Raw genomic sequence first — 26,521 nt, 5'->3', positions numbered from 1 at the left:
AAATCGTTTTTCAATTGATGATCATCAAAATGTGAAATATCTGAGTGCAGAACACATTTTGAGATTAAAGTTGCTTTTTTACCAAGAAATTTATTATTACATATCTGTCTTTTTCTTGTTTTCAGTTCTTTTGCTATATATTTCTGGAAAAGTTAAACTCAGTTACTATATTTAAAAAAAATGTATTGAAATGCTTTCGGAAGTTTCAAAGTTTTGTTAATATTGCATTAAACTACAAAACCTTACATTGAAAGCTGGAATTGGTTATGATTTTACAAATCTACATCTTCCAGTTTTTTTAAATTCCTACCATGTTGATAACTTGTGCTCTGATTGTAATTTTCTATTACGATAATCCAAACCTCTCGTGCAAAACCTGGACTCAAATAAATCTTACTAACTGTGTCAGGATGTCCAGCTTCCACTCTGTGGCTGATTGACAGATAAACCTGCTCATGGCAAACATGATAGTTATGGCTGGGATTTCCGCCAAGAAAGCCATTTTGTCCATGTGTTTGTCAATGCTATCATCTGTCTGACTTCACTTGGAAAACAGATCCCTAACCTTTGCCCTTTCTCTCTTTACAGTCACGTTCTTTTACTCTTCACCTTAACTGAACATTCGATATTTCCAATGTGTGACTGTGACGTAGCGTAGCTGTCTTCGGAGCAGACTCCTCATCTCTTTGTCCACATTGTCATCTCTAATTTCTATCGTGTTGACTATCTGTGGGCCATTCCTGCTCAAGTGTGTGTGGGCCCTGTCTCTAAACTGACTAGACAGGCATAGGGAATGTACTTTGCAGTCATGTGTGTGTGTGTGTGTGTGTGTGTGTGTGTGCCTGTGGGTGTGTGTGTATAAGTTCACAGGGAAGGATGGGAGTGGGAAGTGCTCCCACGTGCCCCCTGCAGCAGCAGCCTGAACTCTGACCCCCCTAAGTCAACACATTGACAAATCCCTGTTCTTTGAATGTGTCTGAACACATGGAACCATTCTGCCATTGCAGGAATACCTTTCAGACACACATATGCTCAGCAAACACATGAATCTTGAAAAACTGTACAGTCAGCTTATTGTACGTGAACTCTTGACTGTTTTTTAGTCTGTACTGAGGCTAACAAACTAAAACATTGTGAAACCATGCAGGCCAGCAGTACAGACAGACGAACAGGTGTTCGTACCACACCAAAGGCTGATGGTCAGCTCCACCCATCTGTGCTCTGAGGCATTGTTTACCCTATGAATTCTGCCCCTGCCTGCCCTCATCTGCCGGCCAAACACCAACTGTCCCTCCAGCTCCCCCCAGACCTCTAACCTCAGTTATCCATGCCCTCCTCGGCATGCGTTCAGCTTTTCTTTTTCTTTTTCCTTCTTTGCTTTCTTCAAATCTTCCATTTGTCTGTAATGTTAACATTCTTACTGTCCACATTCAGGAACATCATACAACAACACCATGTAACATACTGTATTTCTTCAACTTATGAAAACAATATTTTACTCAAATAAACTCAAAATCTACAGTCAGAGTAAAACCAGGTAAAGTGGCATTTTGCTGCCACCTACTGGTCAAAATATGCTATTGCGTAATTTATTGTCAGGTGGTGTACACACACATTCAGTGTGCATTCAAAAAATGACTGCATGGAAGTTTAGCGAACTAATAAAATAATTGAACTAATAGTACTGCCATGAAATCTAACTTCATGAATATTTAGCTTATTTAGAATGAACACAACATTATTGGCTAAAACATTTTGATTTTACTTTGTGATTTTTTAAAATTTTGTAAATCTCAGTGTAGTTATGAGTTCAGACACAGATGGGACTGGTGATGCCTGCTTGTGAGCAATTTATTTATGTAATTTGCAATTTGTGCTTTCAAAGCTCATGCTAAAGAAATTGAAGTCTTTGTGGGCAAATGGTGTCTGACCGCATGTAATGTTTCTGTGTGGGCATGTCTGCTGATACACTGAGACAAGTGTCAGTTTAAGGTGGAGAGCAGTTACACCCAGGGACAAACACTGTCATAAAAGTGAAGCTTGGGGAAAGTCCTTAAAGCAAACTGTGGGGCCAACTAACCCTTAGTGCCCTACTCGCCAATTTTAACTGCACCCCCCTTAGTACACACACCCCTCCCCCTTCAATATATACATTCCAACATAAACACACACACATGCACACACACCCTCTCAAACACACATACACGCACACACATTTTGCAAGGAAGGTGGGACCTGGGTCCATCTGTCCCCTACCCCTTCCCTGGTGGGGGGTGCGGGCCCCTTGGCGATGGCGGCCGTGTCCCTTGGGTGCCGGCTCCCTGGGCCCGGCGGTGCTCTCTCCGCGCGGTGGGGGGGTTCATATTACACCTGAGCCGGGGGTGTTCGTGTCCCTGGGGGGTGGGTCCTGGTCCTTGCCCCTGAGCGCTGGGCCCCGCCAAACTTCCAACATGACCGAGCCTGGTCGGGCCATATTTATAACACCCCTTGTGGGCCACCCTTTTTTCCCCGGGTTCCCCCCTCCTGAGCGGGGGCGGCGGGCCCCTGCCTTGCTCCTCCCTGGACCAACCGTGGGCCGGGTGGGTGGCTGCCTGGAGTGCGGAGCGGGTCTCCCTTGGGGGGTCCTGGCTCGTACCTGGGGTTGGGGCGGGGGGATGCCCGGAACTCCTGGGTGGTGGTGGGGTGCTCGTCTGGGGCTGTGGGCGTCCTTCTCCGGTGGGGCCCTGCGTTGGGCTCTTCCGGCGCGGCGGGGGGGCTGCTTTCCTGGCTGGGCTGGGGCGGCGCTCTCTTTCCCTCCGCGCCTCCCTGCTCTCTGGCTCTGGGGGCCTCACGGCGGTCCTGCTGGCCCTGGCCTGGGTGGCGGTCTTGGTCGCCCGGGGGGCGGTTGTTCCCTGCCTGTTCCCGTGTGGCGTTGGGGGAATTCCGGCTGCCGCTGCTGCTGCGGCGGGGGTCTGGGTGTGGGGGTGGCTGGGCGCTCCTCCTCCTTCTTTTCACATTCCACCATCTATTTTAGAAGAACATAAACACTCACCTGAGCACAGGTGTTAGCTCACCTTTGCACTTATAGTTTGCATGATTGAATGAATGAAAGATTTCACACTAGTTGGTTTAAAGGCATAGGTATGCGTTCGTGAACACTATCTGTTTTATGTACATGTTGACATGTGAACATTTTTTTGCAGCTAGCAGGTGTGTTGATAATATTTGAGTGTGTGTGAACAGGCCCCGCCCTTCTTGTACTACATTTGAACTGTACCGTAATGATAAACAACCAGTAAACCTGTCTGCTCTATGCTGCTTCATGGTCTTACCCCCCCTCTCACTATCACCCCCCCCCCCCCCCCCCCTGACATCCCTCCTTCTTCTTCCATTCTTTCCTTTTCCGTCCGGTCCAACACCAAAGATTTTCAAACATGGTTGAAATGAATAAAGTTTGCCTCAATTACAAAAGGGGTTTGTTCAGTCACACCTTTGGTTTGTCTAAAGATTAATAACCCCTCTTGTTAAAGTAAAATATGTCCAACACAAAAGGCCCTCAGCTCTCATCTGCCTGCCTAGCTGTTGGACAGGACAAGTAAAAAAAATAAAATAAAATAAAAAAAGAAGAAACAAACGGACAGATTAAGTAAGATGTGAGGATAAACTGGTCTTAGATAAGACAAAGAGAAACCAAAAGAAACTAAAAAAAAAAACAATACATAATTCACTTACACAGATATGGCACACACCTTCCAATACTGTTGATTTGATCACTGCAAATGTGAGATAGCTTTAAGATGAGTTAGTGCAGCCCAGTGCTTGTAGTCATGGAAGAGCTGAATAATGTAAACTATTAATAAGTCAAGTCAGAAAAACTAAAAGACACAAATCAAGGGGATTAATCTAAAACATTAAATAAATTTTCATAATAATGAATCAAGTAAAGTAAATCCTTAAAACAAATGATGGTTTCGTGCTGCCTTGGCAGCAAATTACCCCTAGAGCTTTTCTCCACGTCAGAATCAGTCGATTCACGTTGATCGGGTAAACGGTCAAAGAGTTACGGTATGTCAAAGAGTGTGTGTTATTTAGTTGTCACCAGTGACATATCTGGTGTCAAAGGGTTAAGGGAAAGAACCCATGAATTTGAAATTTAAAAATAAAAAAAGAATTAAACAAAGTTTATTTGTGAAGAAAACTACTGATGATAAAGTATTAGAAAAAACTAAAGTCAAGGGCAGTTGAAATGCTTACTAGAAAAGAGAAAAGGAAGAAAAAAAGAGAAGGAGATGGAGAAGAAGAGAATAGAAAGAAGAAAACAGAGAAAAAAAAGAGAAGAGGAAGAAGAAAAAATAAAAAGAAGAAAAAAAAGAGAAAAAGAAAAAAAAATAGATTTGTGATTTAAAAAGACAAATATAGCTAGTTTGAGTTTGATTATCCATACATTTATTTTAGTATTTGCCAGGGTCAAAGGGTTGCTGGAGCCTATCCAGTGACTGCTGGGAAGAGGCTGGGTACACCCAGGACATATTGCCAGTCCACTGCAGGGCCACACAGAGACATACAACCACGTACACACTTCTGCTACGTACACACCAGACTCAGAAACGCACATTAAAGCGACCACTTAGTGCTCTGTACAAAACACATAAGTATCAACTGTTTAAAAATTAATCTACAATATCAAATCTCCAAAAGACTATTGAAATATGTGTTTTTGTTTTTCATATAGAAGAATCCAGTTAAAATAATGGAACATTTTCTTTAAACTTAGTTACTGAGTTACTGTGTGTATCAGTACACCATGTTGACCACATGGGTGCAGTGTGGGAACACACAGTCAGACCAGTCTCCTTAGTTAAGAGTTATGAACTTGTGACCATTTTAAGTTTAGTTTTATTAGAATATGAAGTTTAGTGTTTTATGAGTAACCATTGCTGAAACATTGGAGGTTAAAGAGTAATGGGGCTAAATACAAATGGAATTTAGACTACAAGGGAAATCTAGTTTATCAAAATATATATATATATATATATATATTATTCTATCAGTGTTCCATAAGAACTAATCAGTTCAAGGCTTTTTAGTTAGTAATATTTAGTAAAATGATATAGGCTATGATTATTTGATGAAAAAAAGGTATTTCTCTAATTATCTTTTTGGATCTGGGAATAAAGTTATAAACATGTTTTTTGAGTGAGGTAGCTGAGTGGGTGCACTGATAACATTTGCATTTTGGGGGCAAATTTTGAGGCTATGCTTCCTCCCCTTTTTTCCTCAAAATTAGCTTAAACATAGCATAGAAGTGAGCAAGACAGATAGTTTGTCGGGGAGCAGGAGGTGTCGGCAGTCTGTTGCCAAGAGGAACTCACTTACTCCAAATGAAGTGAGCACTTTGCAGTTCTTAGGATTGTTACACAGATCAATACTTGTTCATTAGCCTGAAGCAGTGCTGACATGAAAAAAAAGCTTTGCTCCATGCAGAGTAGTGATAGGCTAATAATGAGCTTGACGAGATATTGTCCTATTGATAGGGGGGGAAGAAGTTCAATGGCTTCAATAAAATCAAAGCCCTCCTGAGCACAAGTGATCGGGATGTGAAATTATCAGAAAATAATGCTCTTGTATGTGAATGAAAAGACCTTGTTGTACTTTATTTTCTCTTTGTTCTTTTTGTTTCTGTCCTCCCTTTCATGTTTCAGGCTCTAACTGTCCTGCGTTTTGCCCAGGTCACAGTGGCCTGCAAAGCATACCAGGAAAGGACACTCCTTCCAAAATAAAATCTTTCTGGAGGCAAACTACAGCTGGGCTTTTGTGCTCTCACAAAAAAAAAAAAATGACCATGGAAATTTCTGGGGCCTAATTTGCTCAAAAGGTTGGCCACCAATGTTCAATCAAACCTGTTTCCAAAAATATAGCAGTGGTAGGTTGTAGTTTTTTATTTTATTTTTTATGATCCAAATATTTGGATTTGGCACTAAACATGCTGGGAAACCCAATTGCAAAGATCATTCCCTTCCTGCCATTACCAGTGGGCCACATCTCCACGACCATGGTCGACCGGATTAGAAGGGACTGGGGTCGGCTTTCATCTTCATCAACCCAACAATCTGAGTAAACACGCACAGTCAACAGCTACCAAAGTGCAAGGCTGATTAAACAAGCAAATACAAAAGGCAAGCAAACATGAAGGCTGCCTTGTTTCACCATATGGAGCTCCAATCACAGTGGAAACAAAAATATTGTACATGTAATACAGATGAAAGGGAATGTGAAGAAAACAAGTTACACCACCCTTAGAATTTGAAAATACAGTTTAGAATGGAGAAAACAAGAGAACAATACCTTAAAATGTATCAATCAACTTCTTTTTACCCAATAAAGCCAACTTTTTACCCTTAAAAAAAGTGTTTTTAGCACTGTAAGGCCAAGTATTGTATAATAACTTTGAATATTTCAAATCTTTAGTGCAGATACTATGCTACTAGTTTAAAAAAGGTGTTATCATTTGGTTAATTATCTTAAAACCTCTTAAGAAGTGACAATATTTTAGACCAACACAAAGGTGTCTAATAACCTCAAGCAACCTTATATTACAAAGACAAAGTACCACACATGTGAACATGTGTCCTGCGCTTCACAGCTGTGCTGCCTAAGGTAAAGAAATATAACTTCAGAGCTGCAAACCTACCACAAAAAGTGTCATCTTAGCTGTAATGGAGCTAAGCAACAGCATTTTTTATTTTTTAGTAGAAGCATAGCGTCAAGTGTCGAGCTAAAAACAGATCTATTTAAAAACTAGAGTCAAAATTCTGTTGTTTACTCTTTCAGGTTCATTAGCTGGTTTATATGTGGACCTGTCTCTTTATGGCACATTCTATTAAAGTAAGACAGCTTTTTAAACTGTTTTTTTCCACTTAACAACAAAGTTTAGTGTGAAGGATTACTAGGCCAAAACAAGTTTAAAGAGTTGGGAGTTTTCTACAAGCTTCCATAAAAAAATGATCAAGACACTTCCAATTAGAGAGAAAAGTATTTCACAATAAAAGCATCCAAACTATTTCCAGCTAACTACAAAACAAGACAGATGATATCGTTGGGCTTTGGGACTGACCAAAACAATTATGTGCACTTGCTGAAAGGACTCGATTTGCTTTTACCGTGCTGCTCTTTATATTTCGGACCATGCCTGACTTAGTCTAGAGATGTGAGCCTGAACGTTGTCGGCACAATTTCCATTCTTCAAAAAAGCAAACCGGAATGCTGTACGGTTGTTTTGCTATGTCTACAAGAGCACGCAGGACCCATACCCCTTTCTTTATTAGATAAGCAAATCTGCAACGAAAAAAAAACTCCTTTTTTTTTTTGGCTTAAGATTTTTTATATAAGATTGTTAGATAACTGCAGACAATAAGGCAGTATTTAAAAAAAAAAAAGATTTAATGAGTCTTTATCACGCTAGAAGCAGATTAACCAGGACAGTTTTACCTCCAAATTCCTAATCTTGCAGCTCGGAAAAGGAAGAATTGAGGTCAAAAGTCAGGCAAAGACAGGAAGAATAAAAGCTGGAGCAGAATGGATTAGAACGGGGATTGAATTAAAACAAGAACTGCATGCCCAGGTACTGCAAAGTCCTCCATGTGACTTCAGCTACTGGTAGCATTTAGTATGTTCAAGTGGTCACCAGCTGGGTTACAAAAGACAGCACTGAGAACAAAGACGGAGTTTGTGCTGCATGGTGAGCAAGGAAAGCAGGAGAAAAAAAGAAAGATGACTTGAACTGTGTGCTCTCGGTGGACTCAGTTAGATCATTGAAAAAGACAAAATCAAAAGCAGAGTTGTGAAGTGGATGGGAGAAAGAATGAAAAGGACCCTGTTTGAGCTTGTCTGCCCTACAAATGACCCTCCTTAATTACTTTGCTGCGTCTTGTACGTTTTATGATCCAAGGATTTCTTCTCAAACGAAATTATCTTTGAAGTGCAGAAAGTTTTTTCGTGGCCAGTTTTGCAGACATATTAAAACATTTTGAATTTCTCAATGTTAGATATTTATTTTTTACCCAATGACTTTCCAAACAAATGGAGAGTTTAAAAGGTTCTGCTTAATTGCAGTTCTGTGTACACAGTTCCACATGATATAAAGCGGCAGTGCTTTTGTTCATGTTTACATGTATTTATATCGCCTGTCTACAAAGAAGCATGTGCTCATAGGTCAAGCTGATTAAATGTTTGCAAAGTAGCTTTTGACCAGTTGCCTCTTCATGTCACTAATATTTGTAGTACAGCAAATGTCTGCAGAGCTTGCAGCGTGTGAGAACGGTCTGGCCTTTTTGAACAAAAAGCGATCGTTTAGAGGATTTCAACATTTTCAAGAAATGCTTGTAAAGTTAGCTGGCTCCAGAGATCCACTTGACCCCTCCCCTACTTTCACTGCTGGCCTCACATGTGACTGCAGGCGCTTTCTTTTCATGGGGCCGGAAGAGAAAAAGGCAAGCCGGAATTTTTCTAGGGATAATTGAGTTTGGTGTGTTAAATAGCAAAACAATTCCACTGATAAATTTGATCAAAAAACCACTGTAGATAAATAAATTCTATCAGCCACGGCAAGAGAAAACCTTATTGCCATCTAGTGTTTGGTGGGGTTATTACAGAGCCATGCAGGGATTATGCAGAGGTTTAAAAACCATTGCTGGAGGACATCCTCAAGGGCTCCACAGTAGCTCAGTGCAGAACCATAAATTCAGTTAAGTGCCTAAAAAAGAAGGAACCAACTCTAGAATTCAATGTATGGTTCACTTTTAAACTCGTAAGTGTTTTTTCTCATGTTTTGTAAAGTGTTACACTATGAACATTTACATATATCAATGCCCCAAATAGTTGAGTGCATTTTATTTATGGTTAGCAGAAAATAGCTATATATTTCACACAAGAAACCTGCAAAGTAGGAATTTCTATGTGGTAAAACCTGTTTGTTTTCATTTTAAGGTAAATTCATTTAAACTAAATAAAAAATGTAATATTTTTGTACTCTCATCTTTGATAAAAAAAAAGCATTTTTCTGAAAGGTTCAAAAATAAAAAGCTCTCAGTCTTGTTTAAAAAGCCTTTTTCTGACTCACATTTTGTTCACCAAATGTTTCATTTTTTTCCTCTTTTATTTTCTGTTTGAAAAACTCACCAAAGATATTTTAAAAAATATTTTTTAATTTAAACTCAGAAACTCTTGAAAATGTTCTTGTCTGCTGTTGCAAAAATATCCGTATTATTTATTAGTTATACTTGGCTTTCCAACAAAATTTGGCTTCAATTATTTGTACTGAATCTCCAGCTATTTCATCAAGGCTGACAAACAGAACACAACACTGTTCCCTGTGGAAGAACATACATCAAGGTTTCTTTAGTTTTCTGCCTATGGTCCACCCTTGATTGTTTTTTACATTCTGATAGAAAACAATATTTGAGTCCAAATAATTAGACTTTTTTGCCAGTTTATATAAAATTTAACAATGAACACCTATGTTTACCATCTAGGAATCTGTAACACACTGCATCAGGTCATTGATGTGAGGATCCCTGTGTTCAGGATGATTACAGAGTCTAATTACAGGGGCAAACATCCAGATACATAAATCAAAATTCAGTTGGCAAAATGTCAAGCTCTGAGTACATCAGGGAGCCTTGGTTTGCACTTTGCAGTGAATATTTGATAAGGACAAAAATATTAGCAGGTCTACGAAAATTAGAAAAAGTTTTTTCCCCCTGAAAAAACAAATGTTTAACTTCCCTGAGGTAGAAATATTGATAATAATCTCATATTAAACCACTCATAATCCTTGTGTTTTTGTTACTTATTTTAGGTTATGGTATTATGATTTTTTTTTTTCACTCTTTGATCATAATTTATTGGGAACTTGAACCAGCTGTGGGTGAGACACGCTCAATGCAGAAATGCAGCAGTGACTTTTCCCAATGGTTAAAGGGCTTTACCCACCATATAAACATCAAACTCAATGGGTCCTTTGGGAGTCTTGTCTGCTTATTTAAGCCGTCAGCCATAGTGCATGTTGAAATTGTGTGAACTGAGTTCAGGTAAAACGACAAAAATTGAATATGAACTTGGAGCCAGGCAATTTAATACTCAGTCACTGCTATAACAGATCCATTATGCTATTTACCTTAAACACTCAAATCTACTTATGAAGTGTTCAAAAACAACCAAGGTCAAAAGTGCATCCTTGTCTCATTGTGTACCTTGGAGATTTAATTTTTTTCTTTTACAATCAGAAAAATCAGAAAATAAATAAATTAAACCTTCAAACTGTGATGGTCGAGTTCAGGGTCAGCAATGGGGAGAGGAGGTCACTCACAGTTTGTGCTCCAGGCAGAGGAAACAATTGACAAAGCTGCTATAGGAAAGTGTTTTAATCATGAATTCCTAGAAGTTTTCTTCTTTTTTGACAGAAAAGACTCATGGAGTGTGAGTCAGCAGCTAAACATGCGTAGGTAGTCATGTGAAATTCTGAGTGAACTTTTGATACCAGCAGATGAGAGAGAAGACTGTTGTTTGTATTGTTACTCATCTAGGGAAAAGAGCTGTTGTGTGGCTGCCACCGTGATTTTTCTCTATGCCTTGTTTTCTGTTTACAAGTTAAATGTTGCAGTGAACCTGGACCTGAATTGTTCCTCAGGTAACCTGCCACTGGCTGCCCTGCTATGTCAGTTGTCATATCCACTTTGCAGTATCAAAAATTCCCTTCAGTGAAATGGTCCATGACTCATCATGACACTTTTCTTTCATTAGCGTCCAGCTTGATGAGCTCACTTCCACGCCAAAGCCATAAGCCACAAGCCAACCCCGGAGACAGACAAGCATCTGCCCCCCTCCAAATACACAGGCCTTTGATTTGACACTAAATAATTTATGTCAGGGGGACAAGTTTAAAGTCTATTGATTGCTTCCAGTCGGAGTTGGAAGCAAATAAGAGGTTTAGAAGTTTTCAAAGCTGTTTTTTTTGTGTCAAATTATTTGTGCCCCAGAGGAAGGGTGTGGGAGTGGACTCTGAAAGTAAACTAGCAAATGAGAACAAAACCAGGTAAATAAACATCAAGAAGAAGATAATCATGTGAAGTCCATGTGCATCATGAACAAGAATTCCTCCCAAAGGTCTGATCAGTGCTGTTTCAGCATGATGACAGTTCACCGAACTCACAACCACATCACAGATTCTCAGCTTCAGCACTTTTTTAATGGCCCCTGTCAGATTTGCATAAATACATAAACATGTATGTACGACCACAAGTGCACAAACATGACCGTGGGGACACGCATATGGGACATGCTCACTTATACAATCCGTCATCATTTTGTCAGTCTTACATTACCACCAGGAGCAGCCATTGATTTTCGATTAGTGCATGTCGTTCTTATGGTATAAGTCCAACCCTCCATGAATAAAACATCAGCATCGGTACATACACTTCAAAATGATATTGATAAAATACTGACAGTGGGAAAGATAAATAAATAATATGCAAGGTATGACAAAAGACTGTGTGAGTACATAGCTTCCCTCTGTATTGTCAAAAGGTAATGAAACTGACCAGCAATCAATATCCTATTCTTAAAAGATTATGGGGAAAAGGTACCAAGATTTAGCCTAGAGTCTGAATGTTAGGATGATTCATGGATACTTCTAAATTAATGTTATTTGTTTCTGTTGTTGTTGTTTTTATTTATTTAATTTTAGCAATGATTTATTTTTGATTTCCCAAACTTTGATGACTATCATTAACTTGCAGATTTACACTATTCTCTATTGTGAGAACTAAAAACCTAGGAGATTTTTTAGTTTAAAACAATCCTTCATTTAGATTAGAACTAACATTTAATGAAAAATAAGACACTGTCAGTACTTGTTGGTGTTGAAATGAAACTGGTTTCATTATTTTCTTTGTATGCTTTTATTTATTTATTTATTTATTTATATCAAGATTTCTTTGGGTATTGTTTTGGTTTTTAATTTTTTTTTTCTATTTCAAACTTCCTGGGAGTTTGACATTTTTTGCACTGCTGTTAATGCGATTCAAGATGTAGGTGGTATTTACTTGACTTTGAAGTTTGAAACTATGCATGTTTAATAAGTGATGTTCACCTCCTTCTTCCTGGAGAAGAATCCAGAATAACCCCAGACACTTTGGCAACATGCTAGGCTGCTTTAGCTATTAAATTCCTTGTTACACCTAAGATAGAAACATTTTTACAGTCAACCTTTGTTGGACATCTCATAACTTCTAGTTTATTTTTCATTCTCAGCTCACATTTTTAAATTAAATTGCAAAAGAAAGTCTACAGTGTAAGTTTTTATTTTAATTTTTTTACTTAAGATGAGGCAAGGTGTACTTACCAGACCAAAAACCAAATCTATGCATTTGTCTTTCAAGGACAAGAACAAAACTGATCAAGAATCAGAATGAATTTATACAAGTATAATAATATACCATATCTGTGTTATTGGAATAAAAACTAAATAAAAACACTTACTTTACTTTTTCTATCCTAAGTCTGTAATATTTCATTTATATTTACATTGAAGAAACTGGGTATTATTTAACAATTTGGAAAACAGCAGTGACAATCAATAATGATTTTTGCTGTGAAATAATCTTGTAATATGGAGATGGGAAAATATGTTAAAAAATTTAAATACTGTCATGTTGTTTTTTTTCTTCTTCCTCCTAGTTATGAGAGCAGAGTCGTCGGAACTGGCCTTAATGCCCAAAGGCAAAACCCAGAGTTTAAAGTTCGTAGTATGGCCCCCAGATTGGAAGAGGTCAAGAAAAGGTTGGATCTTTTCAACCAGGTAAGGGGTCCTCAACATTATTGACATTTTACACAGCCTTTTTACACTTTATCCAAAAGTACCTCAACCAAGTTTTTGGGGATTTTTGCAGTTCTGTTTTTAGTTGGTTTAAAAATCTCTGCAAATATCTCCCACATTGGCATCCTTGCTTTTCTCTTTTTTGTGTTGAGTGTAAAGGCAGATATCAAAGATAAATAAAAAAGATGGTGAGTGACACTAAGAAAAAAAAAGTGAATTGATGTGGGACCCCCCCCCCCCCCCCAAAAAAAAAAAAAGGAAAAAGAAAGATGAGAAGCAGGAGCAAAAGGTCAAGAATGACTGACACATAGGCATAGATGACACAAGCAGCTTCAAAGTGACACTATTTGTCATGTAGATAGGGGTTTAAACCTGAAAGGAACCGAGGAGAAAAGGGCCCTTTCAGACTGTCCCTAGAGGCCATTTGAAGAGACAAACGAAGCAGGATTTGGTTCCCTTTGCCTGGCTGCCCTTTTATTGCCCTGAGAATTATGCCTATAGAAAGTACATCAGCCAGCTTTTACTTTTAGCTCTATATCTGGTTGGTTTTCCACGTCTCTACCTGTTCAGTTAACAAACTCATCAAACAAAGTTTACCCTTTATGTGTTACTCAGCCAGTCCAGCAACTCATCCACCCAGACAGGTAAAGATAATTTTACTCAGAGCTTGACATCCCATTGTGCATGGTAACTGTCAAGTCCCCCGTTGCCATGGAAACTATGCAAAGTTGAGCTGATACCCTGTTGAGATTTACAGGTTCTTAAAGGTCTATATTGAAATAGGACCAAGTGCAGGAAAACAGCAAAGAATGAGAGTGCCGCAATGCTGGTTTTTCACAAGAACAGGGATGTCAATAATCACTTCCACACAGTTGAAGGAGAACTCTTCTAACCCGACTGTTGCAAACCCCGATCCCTTTTCATATGAATTCATAAAGATCAAAGGGGTGTTGTTCAGAAGTAGATCCTCTTTCAGCTCTTTAAATAGGTTAATACCATTTCATGCTCAAAAGGCATTTGACAGGCTTTAAGGCACTCTTCCTATTTTCAATGTAGCACACCTACATTTCTCTACCTTGCTATTCTTTTCATGTCTTCTTAAATTTTCACTTTTAAGGGAGGAGGTGTGCTGACGGTTCTTTTCTAAAGATGAGCCTTTTGAGGTATTAACTAGTTATCTGAGGCAAGATAATATTGTTACCAAGCCTGAGTGAAAAATACCCTAACATCTGGTTCAAAGCAAACTTATTTTATCTAGATTTGTGGTCAGTATTGCATTAGAAATAAATGTTTAGAAAAGAAGGAAAAAAAATATATTTGTTCAGGTTGGTACAGTCTGTTCATGAAGTAAATTTATTTGAGCACATTTTGGTCTTTTTTGGATATTTTCCTGAAATCCTTTGTTCCCTTGTAGTCTGCATATTTATTTTCTGTCAAATGAAAGTAGTCCGCTTCAAAGATAAGAAAGATTGTTCAGTTCAGTTTACATTTTGCTCCACAGTTAGAAACTAGGAGCTCCCAAGAGTGTAAAACTCTTTAAGCTGGGAGTCCATGATTCCCTTTTTTTCTCTTTAAACCACTAGTTCTAACAACCCTGTTTGATTTATGCAGGGAAAGTTTGATTTCCTCCATCACAGATATTTTTCCATAGTGAAGATAGACTTACAAAGCTATAAAGTCCTTGAAAAAAATTTATAAGGTGTATCAATGAAGGAGACACGTATGCGCAAGACAAGCCTAAATGTCTTGGCCTCTGATAAAATGGTCTTGTTAAGTGACTCGGCCAAGTTACGATACACCCCCGTGTAACTCCTTTAACTATCCTTTTTACTTCTCTGCTTCTCTCCGGCTGTAAATAGTGCAAATGTGAGCCATAAATGTTTCAAAGTGGATTTTTGAGTTCAAGCCATGTGTCCAGCTGTTTTTGGGTGTGGCTCCTTTTTACAATCCTCTATTTGTTTTCGTGTGATTATCTAGTCCAGCTCATTTTTCAGTGTGCTCCTAAAATGTAAAGTCAGCTGGAACATGTAGCGCTGTGAATAAACCCCAGTATACTTATTCTGTGGGTGTATTTTTGTCTTTATGATTGTCTATGCGACACTTGTGCGCATTAACAGAGTTTTAGAAATGGTGTTGTATGGGTGGGTTTACAGCTTTAGAAATCTGGTGCAGGGAGGCCGGTTACATTTTTGATTGATGAGGCTGACCACTGCTTAACTGTCTCCTTTGACCAACAGCCTGGCCAGAGTCCATGTCCAAGATGCCTTTTTTGGGTTTAATAAACACTCAGCAGATCCCTGCTGCGGATCCAGTCAATCCTCCACCCTATCGGCCTCTGCACAGGCTCAGAAATACTGAGGAGTTTTGTTACCATTACGGTATTTTAGCAAAAAAACAAAAACAAAAAAAACAATAGGCTTATTAAGAACATAGGCTGAGACTTATGGTTTGGCCGTAGCTTCAGCAGTGTGAAGGGATTTGAGCTTTAAGAGTTAGTAGAGTCCAGGGATGAAGAAAGAGCCTGGGCTGAGTTGGCAGCCTGTCACAGGAAGGGGACAGATTCTTTCCACTTGAAGAGGATGATGGAGCTAGTCTTCACAGGAGCCCTGCCTCTCTTTGCTGCTGCTGTGGCAACAATACAGCAACAAGTCTCACTGCCCAGGGCTTTCTGTTCACTTGGCAACCCAACCTCAGGAACCCAGACAGTAATTTGAGTTCAGGACTTTTTTATTTTATTTTTTAGCCATCATAATTAGGTGCTTAAATGTCCAGCTTGCTGTGTTCAGATTGCCAAGGCTGATTTTCTGCAAAATTATCATATTTGTACTATTGTTCCCTCTCAGTTTCATATAAAATGTTTGTATGACACATAGTTCCAAAAATCATGTTATCGTCTATTTCAAATCAAAAGGCTATAATACTTTTTAACAGGTTTTTTATTATCTTTCATTAGCCAAAAATGATATTCCTCTCCGAATAATAAAAAAGGCAAATACAGTGCATGGGGTTTTGCCAATTCATAATGTAGCACACTTTTTTTTTTTTTTATTCTGTGACATTTGAAATATTAGGGCAACATGTGCTGTAAAAGGTGCATTGATTAATGAGGGCTGATTATTACCATAATAATGAATTCTTTTTTTCAAAGAGTGACCTCGAGTAATCCCTCTAATTTTCAAACCTTTTGTGCTGATGTTATATAAGAACCCCAATTTGATGTGCAAAATGTGTCTGCTTCCAAGCAACAAGACACAGCCTCCAGTGTCTCAAGGAGTTGTTGGAACACGCTCAGAAAAAATGCTGATCTTACTCAAACTGTCTTACATTTTTCAATAAGATCTCCATCACTCACCAGAAGGAAGTCAGACTTTATTCATGCAAACACGCACAATGTGCTCCAAACAGAACCTGAAAAGAGCAGGGTGTAACCATCAACACAGCAGCGCATTACTTTGATTGAGTCATAAGTGGAACATGAGGTCATGGCGGAGAAGGCGTCAACAATAGTTCGCAACCAGCTTGTTGTAGCCTGTAGTGAAAAGGCGTTTTGCTCTGTTCTGTGACTCTGCTCGGACCATCAGTCCATGCTATGTGGAGCATAGCTTAAATAAACTAGATTAGAAAAACTGTCTAATCTTTAGATGTTGAGAAGTTGTATTGAAAATGGGGGAAAGAGACCTAAAATGTTACCACTAATAAATGTGAATAATTGGCAATGAAAAAACAAGTTTAGCAGAGAAATCATTCAATTATAGGCCGGTTTTGTGCACCAGCAGCTTTTACCTGCCAGAAAAAAACTAATAGAACAGTGAGCAACTTATGACCTTAATATGACCTTAAACTGTTAAGGATGAATCAGAAATATGATCTTGTCTAATGTGTTCAAGTCTTAAGTTTAAAGTGTCTTATTAGGTGTAGGGTTTTAGTTAGTTCTTCTTTCTCTTTTGGCTTGTCCCATCAGGGGTCGCCACAGCAAACAAGTCACATGGTAAACCTGGCAATGTTTTACACTGGATGCCCTTCCTAACACAACCCTCTCAAAGGGATCGGGCTTGGGACCAGCACAAAAGTAGAGAAGGGAATAGGGAGCAGCCCGGATTCGAACACTGGTTTCACGGATGAAAGGCGCCGCAAACCAGCACGAGCTAAACCTGCTCGTAGGGTTTTAGTGAGTCAGTTGGCTAAAAAAATGTTTTCTATTAACATAAATTGTTAATATTTCTTAAATTGTTTAAATTTGTTGTAAAATTACTAAAAGTATTTATAGCTATATAGATATTTTTTTTTTACAGGTAACTATACATTACTAGATCAAGTATATATATAGGCATTGTAGGCATTAACTGTGTTGTACAAAGTGAAAAATCTATGGTAAAATGTAGTTGAAAGAAAAAAATAATTATATCAGACTTTGTCAAAGTTTATCATATATTCCTGAAAAAAAATTCCCTGAATTTAAATGTTTTGTGACATTACGCTACACTCTACCCTTTTAAAGTATATGTTTTAAAATATGTCTTAATATGCTTTGTGTGTTGATGAGTCAGGCCAAAGCAAAAGGCTTTTTGACAAACTTTCCACATTTTCCCAAAATAGTATCAGGGGATGGTCATCTTAGACAATAACTGCTCACAAAAGAGACAAACTTTTGCTCTCATTGTTTGGGTTTTACTTGTTGTAGTTTTTTTATTTTAATTTTAAGTTTAATTTTTTTTATTTTATTTACCTACAACAGTTAGTGAGAAACTGCAAACAGAATTCACAAAGAAGTCTTCATAATGCTTCAAAACATTTTGTTGAGGAAGGTTCAAATACCTCATGTAAGCTGCAGCATCTTGCTCTTGTGTCGCTGAAATTTAGAAGTCAGAAAGTGTCGCACAAAGTATCTAGTGGAAAATTTGTCTTTAAAAATAGACGTCACTTTTATCTCAAAGGAATCAAAGTTACTTTCGGTAAACAAGCAAAAACAAGAATTGTCAGAAACCTGCTCCTATGTGGTGTTCTAATGATTTTAGAAACACACAGATAACACAGATACAAATGTTACTTTGATTATTATATTAATGAAATTGGCAGGCCAATGCCAGTATTCAACAGCTGTTGTGTCAGACTTTTTGACAGAAAATTCATTTACGGCTCAACTATTCCATTACTCATGTCTTCCCCTGAAAGTTCTCATGCATTTCTTTTTAGTGAAATGCTCCGTGGTTAGATTCAAATGCAAAAAAGACATTCTCAACAAAGAAACTAAAAGGCCAACAAATGTAGATGTCAGCTCGGAGGACTAGTTTTTGATTTAAAAAAGATCTCAGCAGTGCTCAGAGAAGTATCAGTTGTACTTTTGTGGTTTTATTTTGCATGTTGTATAAAAGGCAGTGCTGGTATTTGTTTGCAGAAGTTGGTGGGTTTTATTTTGAAAAAACTGCCTGCATGTATTGTCACCTTTTTGTTTGCTGCTCAGCAGTGAAGCAGTTTATGTCATTTTGCATCGTTTTGCAACAGTATGACAAAAAGAATATGCATGCGCTGCATCAAAATGTATAAGAATAAACTTTTATACTATTTTAATTAAAAGTGCTTATTTTTAAGTTTCTTACAGTTTTTTTTTTTAATAAGAAGTCTTTGATCTTAAAAAACATTTTTTTTTCATTCATGGCTCTGTTGTTTTCTGGATATTTGACAATGAAGAGAATACATCATTCCAGGGTTTAACAATGTCATCTTGAATATTTCTCAAAAGATACAGCTGATTTGTGATTATATTTTGATCAGTCTGTTTTAGATCATGCTCAAGGTCCCTTGCTGCTCTTGACAACAGTTTTATCCAACCCGATCTTTTTCCCAGAATTTTAATGCAGTCTACTTTTCCAAGAATTGTTTAAAGTTCAAAGATCACTAGATGAGCATCTGTTGCTTTTTTCCTTTTCTGTCAGACAGTGGGTGTCAAAGATTTTTCCAAGTATGCAATATTCTGGAGGGAAATAAACAAAACAAGAAAAAAGGAATAATCGTGTAATTTGGAGAGAAAGAACCCTGGATAGCACTGGGCTTTGTTTCATTTAGGGACATCCCACCCACTCAAAAACAACAGCTAAGAGAAAAATACCAAACTCCGGAGATTCACAGATTTAGTGCACATTCACATTGAGAAAGAAAGAAACAAAAATCTTTAGGGCTGCTGCAGAAATTGAATTATATTAATTTCTAATCGGAATTTTAAAATAAATGGGGAAAAAATATCGAGAGAGAATAAATGCATTTGGTTCAAAATGGATTGGAATCATTTAGTTTGTTTTAGCTTTCATTGTACTTTTTCATTTATCCCACTCTGTTTTCTTTTCAATTCCACTTTTTTTTTTACTTTTTAAAAAGTTCTCCTTCAACTGTGTGGAAGTGATTAAAAAGTTTTACTTTTACTTGCCTCTGCTGTTATTTTCCTTTAGTTCTTTTTTCTTGCTCTTTTTACTTTCCATTTTACCTGAACCACCCTTAAAGACCCTCTCCAATGAAATAGTTTTGTTTTTACGTGTTCTTGTTGCATTTTTCTCATGATGGAGGGCATTTATAAAGAAAATAAGGATAAAAACTGTGTTTCTAATTATATTTTATTCAAATTGTGGTGAACCAGGAGCAGGCAAAAACGTGCTGTTGAAAAAAGCTTGTAGGCACAATCGGCAGGCCACGAACTCCCTGCTCAGCTCCATTCTGAAGCATCCACTTGCAGACAAACATTGATCACCATTTTTGATGGTAATGTTAGGTGGTAGTTGTGAGGGACTGTAAGCCAATGGGAGAGTGTAACCAAATGGAGGATGAATGTTTGTGGGTGGGACAATGGATAACATGCTGCCCACAACTGACAGAATAATTACTATTGAATTACTGCCGCTCTGCAGAAACTATGTCCTAAAAAATGATACAGGTTTTCTGATTTTGGCTAAAACTGGCATTATCATAACTAAAAGACCACTGGGAATGCTTTTACATCAAAGGATGATCGGAGTGGGACTTTTAAAAAGTTGCTATACCTACAGTATTGGGTGCTTATCCACAACGCATAAAACTTGTTTTTGTCTTCATTTTAAACTGGAAAATGTAAATGGCCTTTTTCAGTCAATATTGAACTCCACAAGCATGCAAATCCCTAAAGAACTGGTCTTTTTCACGGATTCCCTCAGAAGGAGACTAGCAGCAGAGGTTTTAGCGTGACTGGGGTGAAGTCAAATACATGCAGGAATTTGGTCTTTTATACTCTCCAACCTGCTCCATCATACTCAGACTAAAGAATGCTTTTGAGAAGAAAGAGATTGGGAATTAGTTGGCACGGTGTGAAGAGAGCGAGAAAATATTTAGCGATTAAGGATTTTACTCAAAGCTTTTTGGGAATACCTGATTTGTCTTTGGATGCCAGTGTAATTTCAAGGCTAAATTTACAGGGAATAGTTTGTATCTGGATTTTTCTTTCCTTCTTGCCACCACATCAGCTCACATAACTACAGAGACATATTCTACCCTGTTTTTACGCTTTCCACCTACATTACTTTTTGTACTATTTAGTATTTTCTGATGTAACTTTAAAATCATAAACATGACAATTGAACAGAATAATTATTTCAGTTTTTTTTTTAATGTTGCACAATGCTAGAAATGGAGATTAGTGTTCATCAACTAAATTTTCTTCTCTCAACCTATATCAGCGACAATCCTTTTTAAATATCTAACCCAAAAAAAACAGAGGAGTTCTTTTACGACTTATTTTTGTTTTTTTTAGGGTGAGATCATGGTGCAAAATCTAATCCAATATCCACACAGAGGAGAACTATTTTGATTCTATGTAAGATTAGATATAACTATGTGAAGCATCGTGCATTACTGTTGCATTTAGCATAGTGCTAAAAGTGCTAAAAAAGCATTGTGAATATCTGTGCAGCCACAGCTATTATCATGATGATTCTGCTGCTCAATGAAAACGTATGCCTGTAATCTACTTTAAATGATGAATACATTGTTGAATTTATCACTTTTACTTAACTAGAAATAGTTTTGTGCACTTTCTGATTAAATTGTTAGGCAAAGGTTATTTTGGTTTCTTTTACTGGTTCCTAAATTTCTATGCTATCTGAAGATTTGTTTGCTCACACATTGTGTACTTTGTTAGTCTATGAAAAATATTTAATTGCAGTATTTCATTTGTGAATGAAGAGAAAAAGGGACTTTTATTTCCACATAAGTCAAATCAAGTGATTTTCACAATTCATGTACAAAACATATCATCTTCCCGCATCAACAACTGTAACTCACTTTGGTTTTGCCCACAAATCCCCCTCCCCCCTAAACTTGAGCCGATCCAGGCCAGAGTTGCTTCTATCCACAAAACCTCTCGCTCCACCTCACCACCCCCATCCCGCAGTGGCTCAACGGCTCCTGAGAAAATTCAAATTCTTCCTACACACCTTCAAGGCCGGCCAGCCCCTCCCTACAGGAAATATCTCCCATATCACCACCTCCTCCTGCTCTCCCAGATCCTCATTCTTCTATCAGCTAATTGTGCTGTCTACACACCTTTCCACCATGAGAAATGCAACACTCCCAAATTCCTTTTCAAAAAATCACAAATGATGACACTTCCCCAAATCAAATCCAGTGCTGTTGGTGTAATTTCATTGTTTCATTGATTATACAGTATTAATTTACAGGGATAAACATTTTATTCTTTTTAGTGTCCTTGAAAGCCCTGAGAGGTGCTTACAATGAAATATTTAATTATTTGATTGAAACTACCTCCTGTGAGTTATTGTAACTTTTTTTTCTGTAATTCTTTCGAAACTAAAACTATAGACTCATTTTTATGTCTTTTTTCACAAGCCATAAGCAGTGTTTTTTACCTGCTATCCTTTAAAGAGCCCATTTGAATTTTACGAAGCATGCCTTTTTGTCATGCATTTATAGATGTGCTGTAACACCATATAACTCAAGTTGGCTTGTTCTTGTAATATATAAGCCTTAGAGGGAAGATGTGCTTTAACAGTATACAACTGGGTTATACCATAATATAAATAATCAAATAATGGCCTTGTTATCATCCTGCAACTATGAAAACTGAAAAATAGCCCCGGCAAAACAATGACACAAAGCATTATTGTCAAACATCTGCTCTCCAGATTTGTCAGTCCAAAAAACATCATTTGTTGATTCTAATGTATTTTGGAAACACATGTTAACGCTGCCTCGATCATTCAACATCTGGCATGCTAACTGATGCCTGCAGATGATGCATTGACCCTCTTTTTGCTAGCACCATCCACAGTAGCTGCCACGTATTTTCTCAAGTACTGTGAAGACAATAATGAGGCACTTGTGTTTGTTCTACTTTGCTTCTGGACACTATCAGGACTTTACTAGAATTTATGTGGTTTCAAGTATTTTATTTTACTCCCTCTGAGCCAGTTTTTCCATTTATGTGTGTTTAAACCTACATTATAGATAATGTTCTTACATGTTTACACAGGAGACTCTGGAAAGGTTTCCACAACTGGAGGAAATAGAAGATTGGGAAGGATTTGGCAGTGGGAAAGAGGAAGGCAGCACCATGGACTGTGATGATGAAGATGGTTGCCAAAGCTCTGGAGATGGTCAAGAAAGAAAGTGTAAGTACAATATTACCACCAATTTTATTTCAGACACATAAAATAGCTGTCCACTTGCAGCCATATCAACCCAAACCCAATGGGTGCGATTGCACAAGCTTATATTCACTGCTTCTGAGGGAAACCTGGTCAACAATTCAGCCTACAGGTTTGCATGCAGAAAAAAGTGCCAGAGTTTCCGCTTACCCATGATCTCAGATGTATTTCCTCCAGCTGCTGCTCTATTTTTGAAGAGATAAGTACTAAACGTGAGCAACCCCTATTCATGCAGAAGTGCCTTTGAACAGGAATCATTTTGGAGGACAAATCTGCTTTTTGGAAACATGTTTTTGGTAACCCCTCATACAGCTTATACAAGTCGTTTTTCCGGTTTGTATCACATTGAAAAACATTGATAGTCGGGAAAACCATCTATTACCTGGTTGCTGAAATGCACCATTGTCAGGTGTAAAAAAAGACTTGTGTTCCACAGACAGAAAGAGTGAAGAGAAATCTGAAGGAGGAGTAAAGTCTCTATTAATAAACAAAACTGCAGTTGTAACTATACATTCATTTATTATTTGCAAGTAAATCTACTGGAGCAACTATTTACAGAGACATGAAGCAGACAGGACATGAATCCCCCCAAGTGATAAGATCCCAGCTGAGTGAGCTGAGCTGCATTAGTTTTTCTTGGAGCAAGATTGCTGAAATGCCAGCTGATGATTCAGCAATTTACTCAAATGTAACATGTTTACTGTCTGAACACTAAATAAAGAAAAGCAGAGTTTGCAAAGGTAACAAGAATGAAGCAATTGGCAGAAAACAGAAGACAATGCTGTTGCATGCTTTAAATTGGTTCTTTGTGTTCGTTCTCTCCTTTTGCTGTTTTTTTCAACACTGCCTTTCAAAGTAAAATTATCAAAATTAAGCCCTACATTCTGAACTCATTAACTTATAACAATCAGGTTTATAAAACAAAGCATGAAAGAGCTTATGCCTCCACGATAATGAAGTTTAGAAACTCAAAATAGTTCTGATTTGAGACCTATGAATCGTCCATTCCTAAGTCTAAAGACTGTCTAACATAAATCATAAAGAAATGTAAAAATTAGCATCGCATCATTTGGCTCTTGGTTAATAAAACTGGTTTCATACTGCAGGGGCATGCAGTAGGCAATTTTATCTCCCATCAGTGAGTGTACCTGTTTGCTCCTTGTGAACTATGGCAAGCTCCCAAGATCCACAAGAAAACGTGCATGGTTGTGTTTTGTATGCTAAAGTAAACCTCATTACCAAGCCAATCAATAGCAGTAATTGGCAGAAAACAGACTCACTATCACCACATTTGTCACTATATGATGGTAGTGCCGCAAATCTAACAGAGAAGACAGAACTCCTGATTGAAAACTAAAGTATTCGCTAAGTATATAAATGCTTGAGCATGCTGCAAGTCTAATAATTTAAAAAATATATATATATAATTTTTTTGGTACTTTTGATTACTTCTTTGAATGTGAACATGTGCGCTCAGTTTTGACTATAGACGTGTATTGGCAAAGCTACAAGATGGTAATCCACCTTGATAAGTAGCGAAGGTTTTTGACAGTTACCAAGAGCTTAAAACTTCTGCTGCCCACCTGCATAACAAGACCGTAAATAGGATTTTATTAAATTATTTCAGAGAACAGAAAAACTCTGTGTACTCCACAAGTGAAAGAAAATCCCCTCTGTTTGGATGATGCAAAGCCTGTTTGATCTTGGTTCTGATCTGGCTCCTTGAGCCTGGAGACATGCAAGTGTTTTTGTATGCCAACCAAACAGGGCTTGGTGATGTTCTGTACCCCCACAAACTGGAGAAGTAATCTGTGAATTTTTTATCAAAGCAAAGTATTGCTCTCCCTTGAGGCTATGGGAGACTCCTCTCTGGTACGTTTTTTTAAAAACATGACCACGGCTTAATAACTGCATTGGTCTGACAATGTTAATACTGTTCCAATCAAAGAAGACAGTTTTTTCTGGATGAATCATTAACGCACCAGTCTTTAAAAATACTCCCACCACATCAGACCTATTTTCTTCTACCATTTAAAAAAGAGAGCTTTCAAATGTCCACATATTAGAAAAATAGAAACTATTCTCCCATGCCTCTTCAATAAATAAAAAGGTTTTCTCTGGGGCTAAAAGGTTTTTTGTTTGTTTTTGGCAGAAAAATAGCTGGAAAACTGAATCTTTCAAATCCATGCACAAAAAACAATTAGTTTCATGCAGTACTGGGAATTTGGCTGCTAACACATTAGGCAGGTAAAATGAAACTGTCTATACAAAAACAACTCAGAATAGCTAATGCTGTTATGAAGCAGGGCCAAGTAAAAGTGCAGAAGAGATTTTCCATGACGAAAAAAGTGCTGTCAAAAATAACAGTGTTGACTAAAAGCCGGCGATTGTGAACACTCCCAACCACTAATCTGGAATCATTGTTTTAGATGGATTACAACACCATACTTATAAATAAATGTTAATAAAAAGAAAAAAAAGACATACAAATTTTGTAAATAAAGACCTACCCTGCAAAAAAGTAGACGCTTGTTTAAAAAAAAGATTTTCTGTTCTGTCTTACAAGTAGAATTATCTTTTAATCTGTAAAATAATCTTAGTTTATTAAAATAAGTCTTAGTAACTAGAATTTCATAAAATATGAATTTTTGGTAAGACCATTTTCCTTACCCCACTGAAAGATTTTTTTGTGCTAATTTTAAGATATTTCTTTTCAAATTTTAAGAATTTTTGACTTATTTCTTAGGGGCCTGTTTTTGCAGTTAAGTGATTCAAACTCTAATTTAAAATTTCAATGTGATTTCTAAATGCAAAATAAATTTTAGTTCTTTAATAAAGTTTAAAAATGATGTATAAAAGGACAGAAACAAGATTAAATAAATATTTTTCTTCAATTTTATAAATCAGGATGATCTCTTCTTTTCCTTGTCCTCGTTTAGGGTTTATATACCTAAACCAGTAAAGGGGCTGTCTTTTCTGTATTCCATTTTAAATTAATCTGTTTTTTTATATAGGCTTAAGATGTTCTTACCTGTTTTAAAAATTGTAATCTACTGGTGCCTGCTGTGGCGCATCGCCTTCAGCTGTTTGTTTCACAGCGGGGGCAAAATCCTTCTAAAGAAAACTGCAGGCCAGCTAACGAAACATGTCAAGGTATATAAGAACATCTTAAACTGTCAAACAAAAAGGAAACTAGTTGCTTCAAATATTGATTAAAGCTTCTTTTTTGGCGTTTCCATGTGGCAAGATATAAACAGTAAGGAACTCATCATGTTGAAGTGATCCTTTTTGGATAGGACAGGTAAATGCATGGTTAAACATTTCTTGGGATTAAGCTGGAGGGCGTAGAGCACAGAAAAGTGAACTGTACACCATGAAAGTACAATTTCACCCTGGTGAAAAAACACCATCTGTCAGGATTACTTTTAAACTCATCAAAAAAATGAAGACACTCCCAAAGCTTCACTCCCTTCCCGAGCCTCCTGCCCTAGCTTGCCATTTTGTTCAAACACTCCTCAGATCACTTGTTAAACCTGCATACTATTAGGCTGTCTGACAATTATTGTGGGATTTTTTCCCCATTTAATTTTCTAAATCTAAGTACAAATAGTTCAAACTTCACTTTAAGTGTCTTATCCTTCCAAACTCTATTAGAAGCAGAGAAAGCTGTGTGGAAATCAAAACTTCAGCTCAAGAGACTGTACTCTAAATATTGTGTACGGTAATTTTTTTCTTTCTTTTTTAAGAGAAACACACATTTACTGTAGGTGTAAAGTCTGAAGGGCACCACAGGGGAGTCGCTGTTCCTCATCAGTCCGTGCTCATTGCCTCATGAATATGCACAAATTCATTCTTTTTAAACGTTGCCAAATACTGAAAATAGTAAAGTAATTATGATGGTAGACATATAATTAACTGTGGGCAAACTGCCATTGTTTTCAGTTGTGTTTTTAATTGTCTGCATTCAGTAAAATAACCTCCA

At 37.5% G+C, this 26,521-nt stretch overlaps 1 protein-coding gene across 3 annotated transcripts in view; it reads left to right on the top strand.

Annotated features, from left to right (window-relative positions):
* The window catches only part of gpc5c (glypican 5c), a 134,404-nt gene that overhangs the window by 92,590 nt on the left and 15,293 nt on the right, over positions 1 to 26,521 (top strand). For all 3 annotated transcript variants that reach the window (XM_078934952.1, XM_078934951.1, XM_078934954.1), the window contains 2 exons: positions 12,718 to 12,838; positions 22,365 to 22,503. In XM_078934952.1, the coding sequence (XP_078791078.1) occupies positions 12,718 to 12,838; positions 22,365 to 22,503 (260 nt within the window). The remainder of the gene's footprint in view (positions 1 to 12,717; positions 12,839 to 22,364; positions 22,504 to 26,521) is intronic.

Source organism: Oryzias latipes, chromosome 17, assembly GCF_053564925.1.
Source record: "Oryzias latipes strain Hd-rR chromosome 17, Olatipes_Hd-rR_3.1".
NCBI classification, from domain to species: Eukaryota; Metazoa; Chordata; class Actinopteri; order Beloniformes; family Adrianichthyidae; genus Oryzias; species Oryzias latipes.
This window is presented reverse-complemented; position numbering and strand designations above follow the sequence as displayed.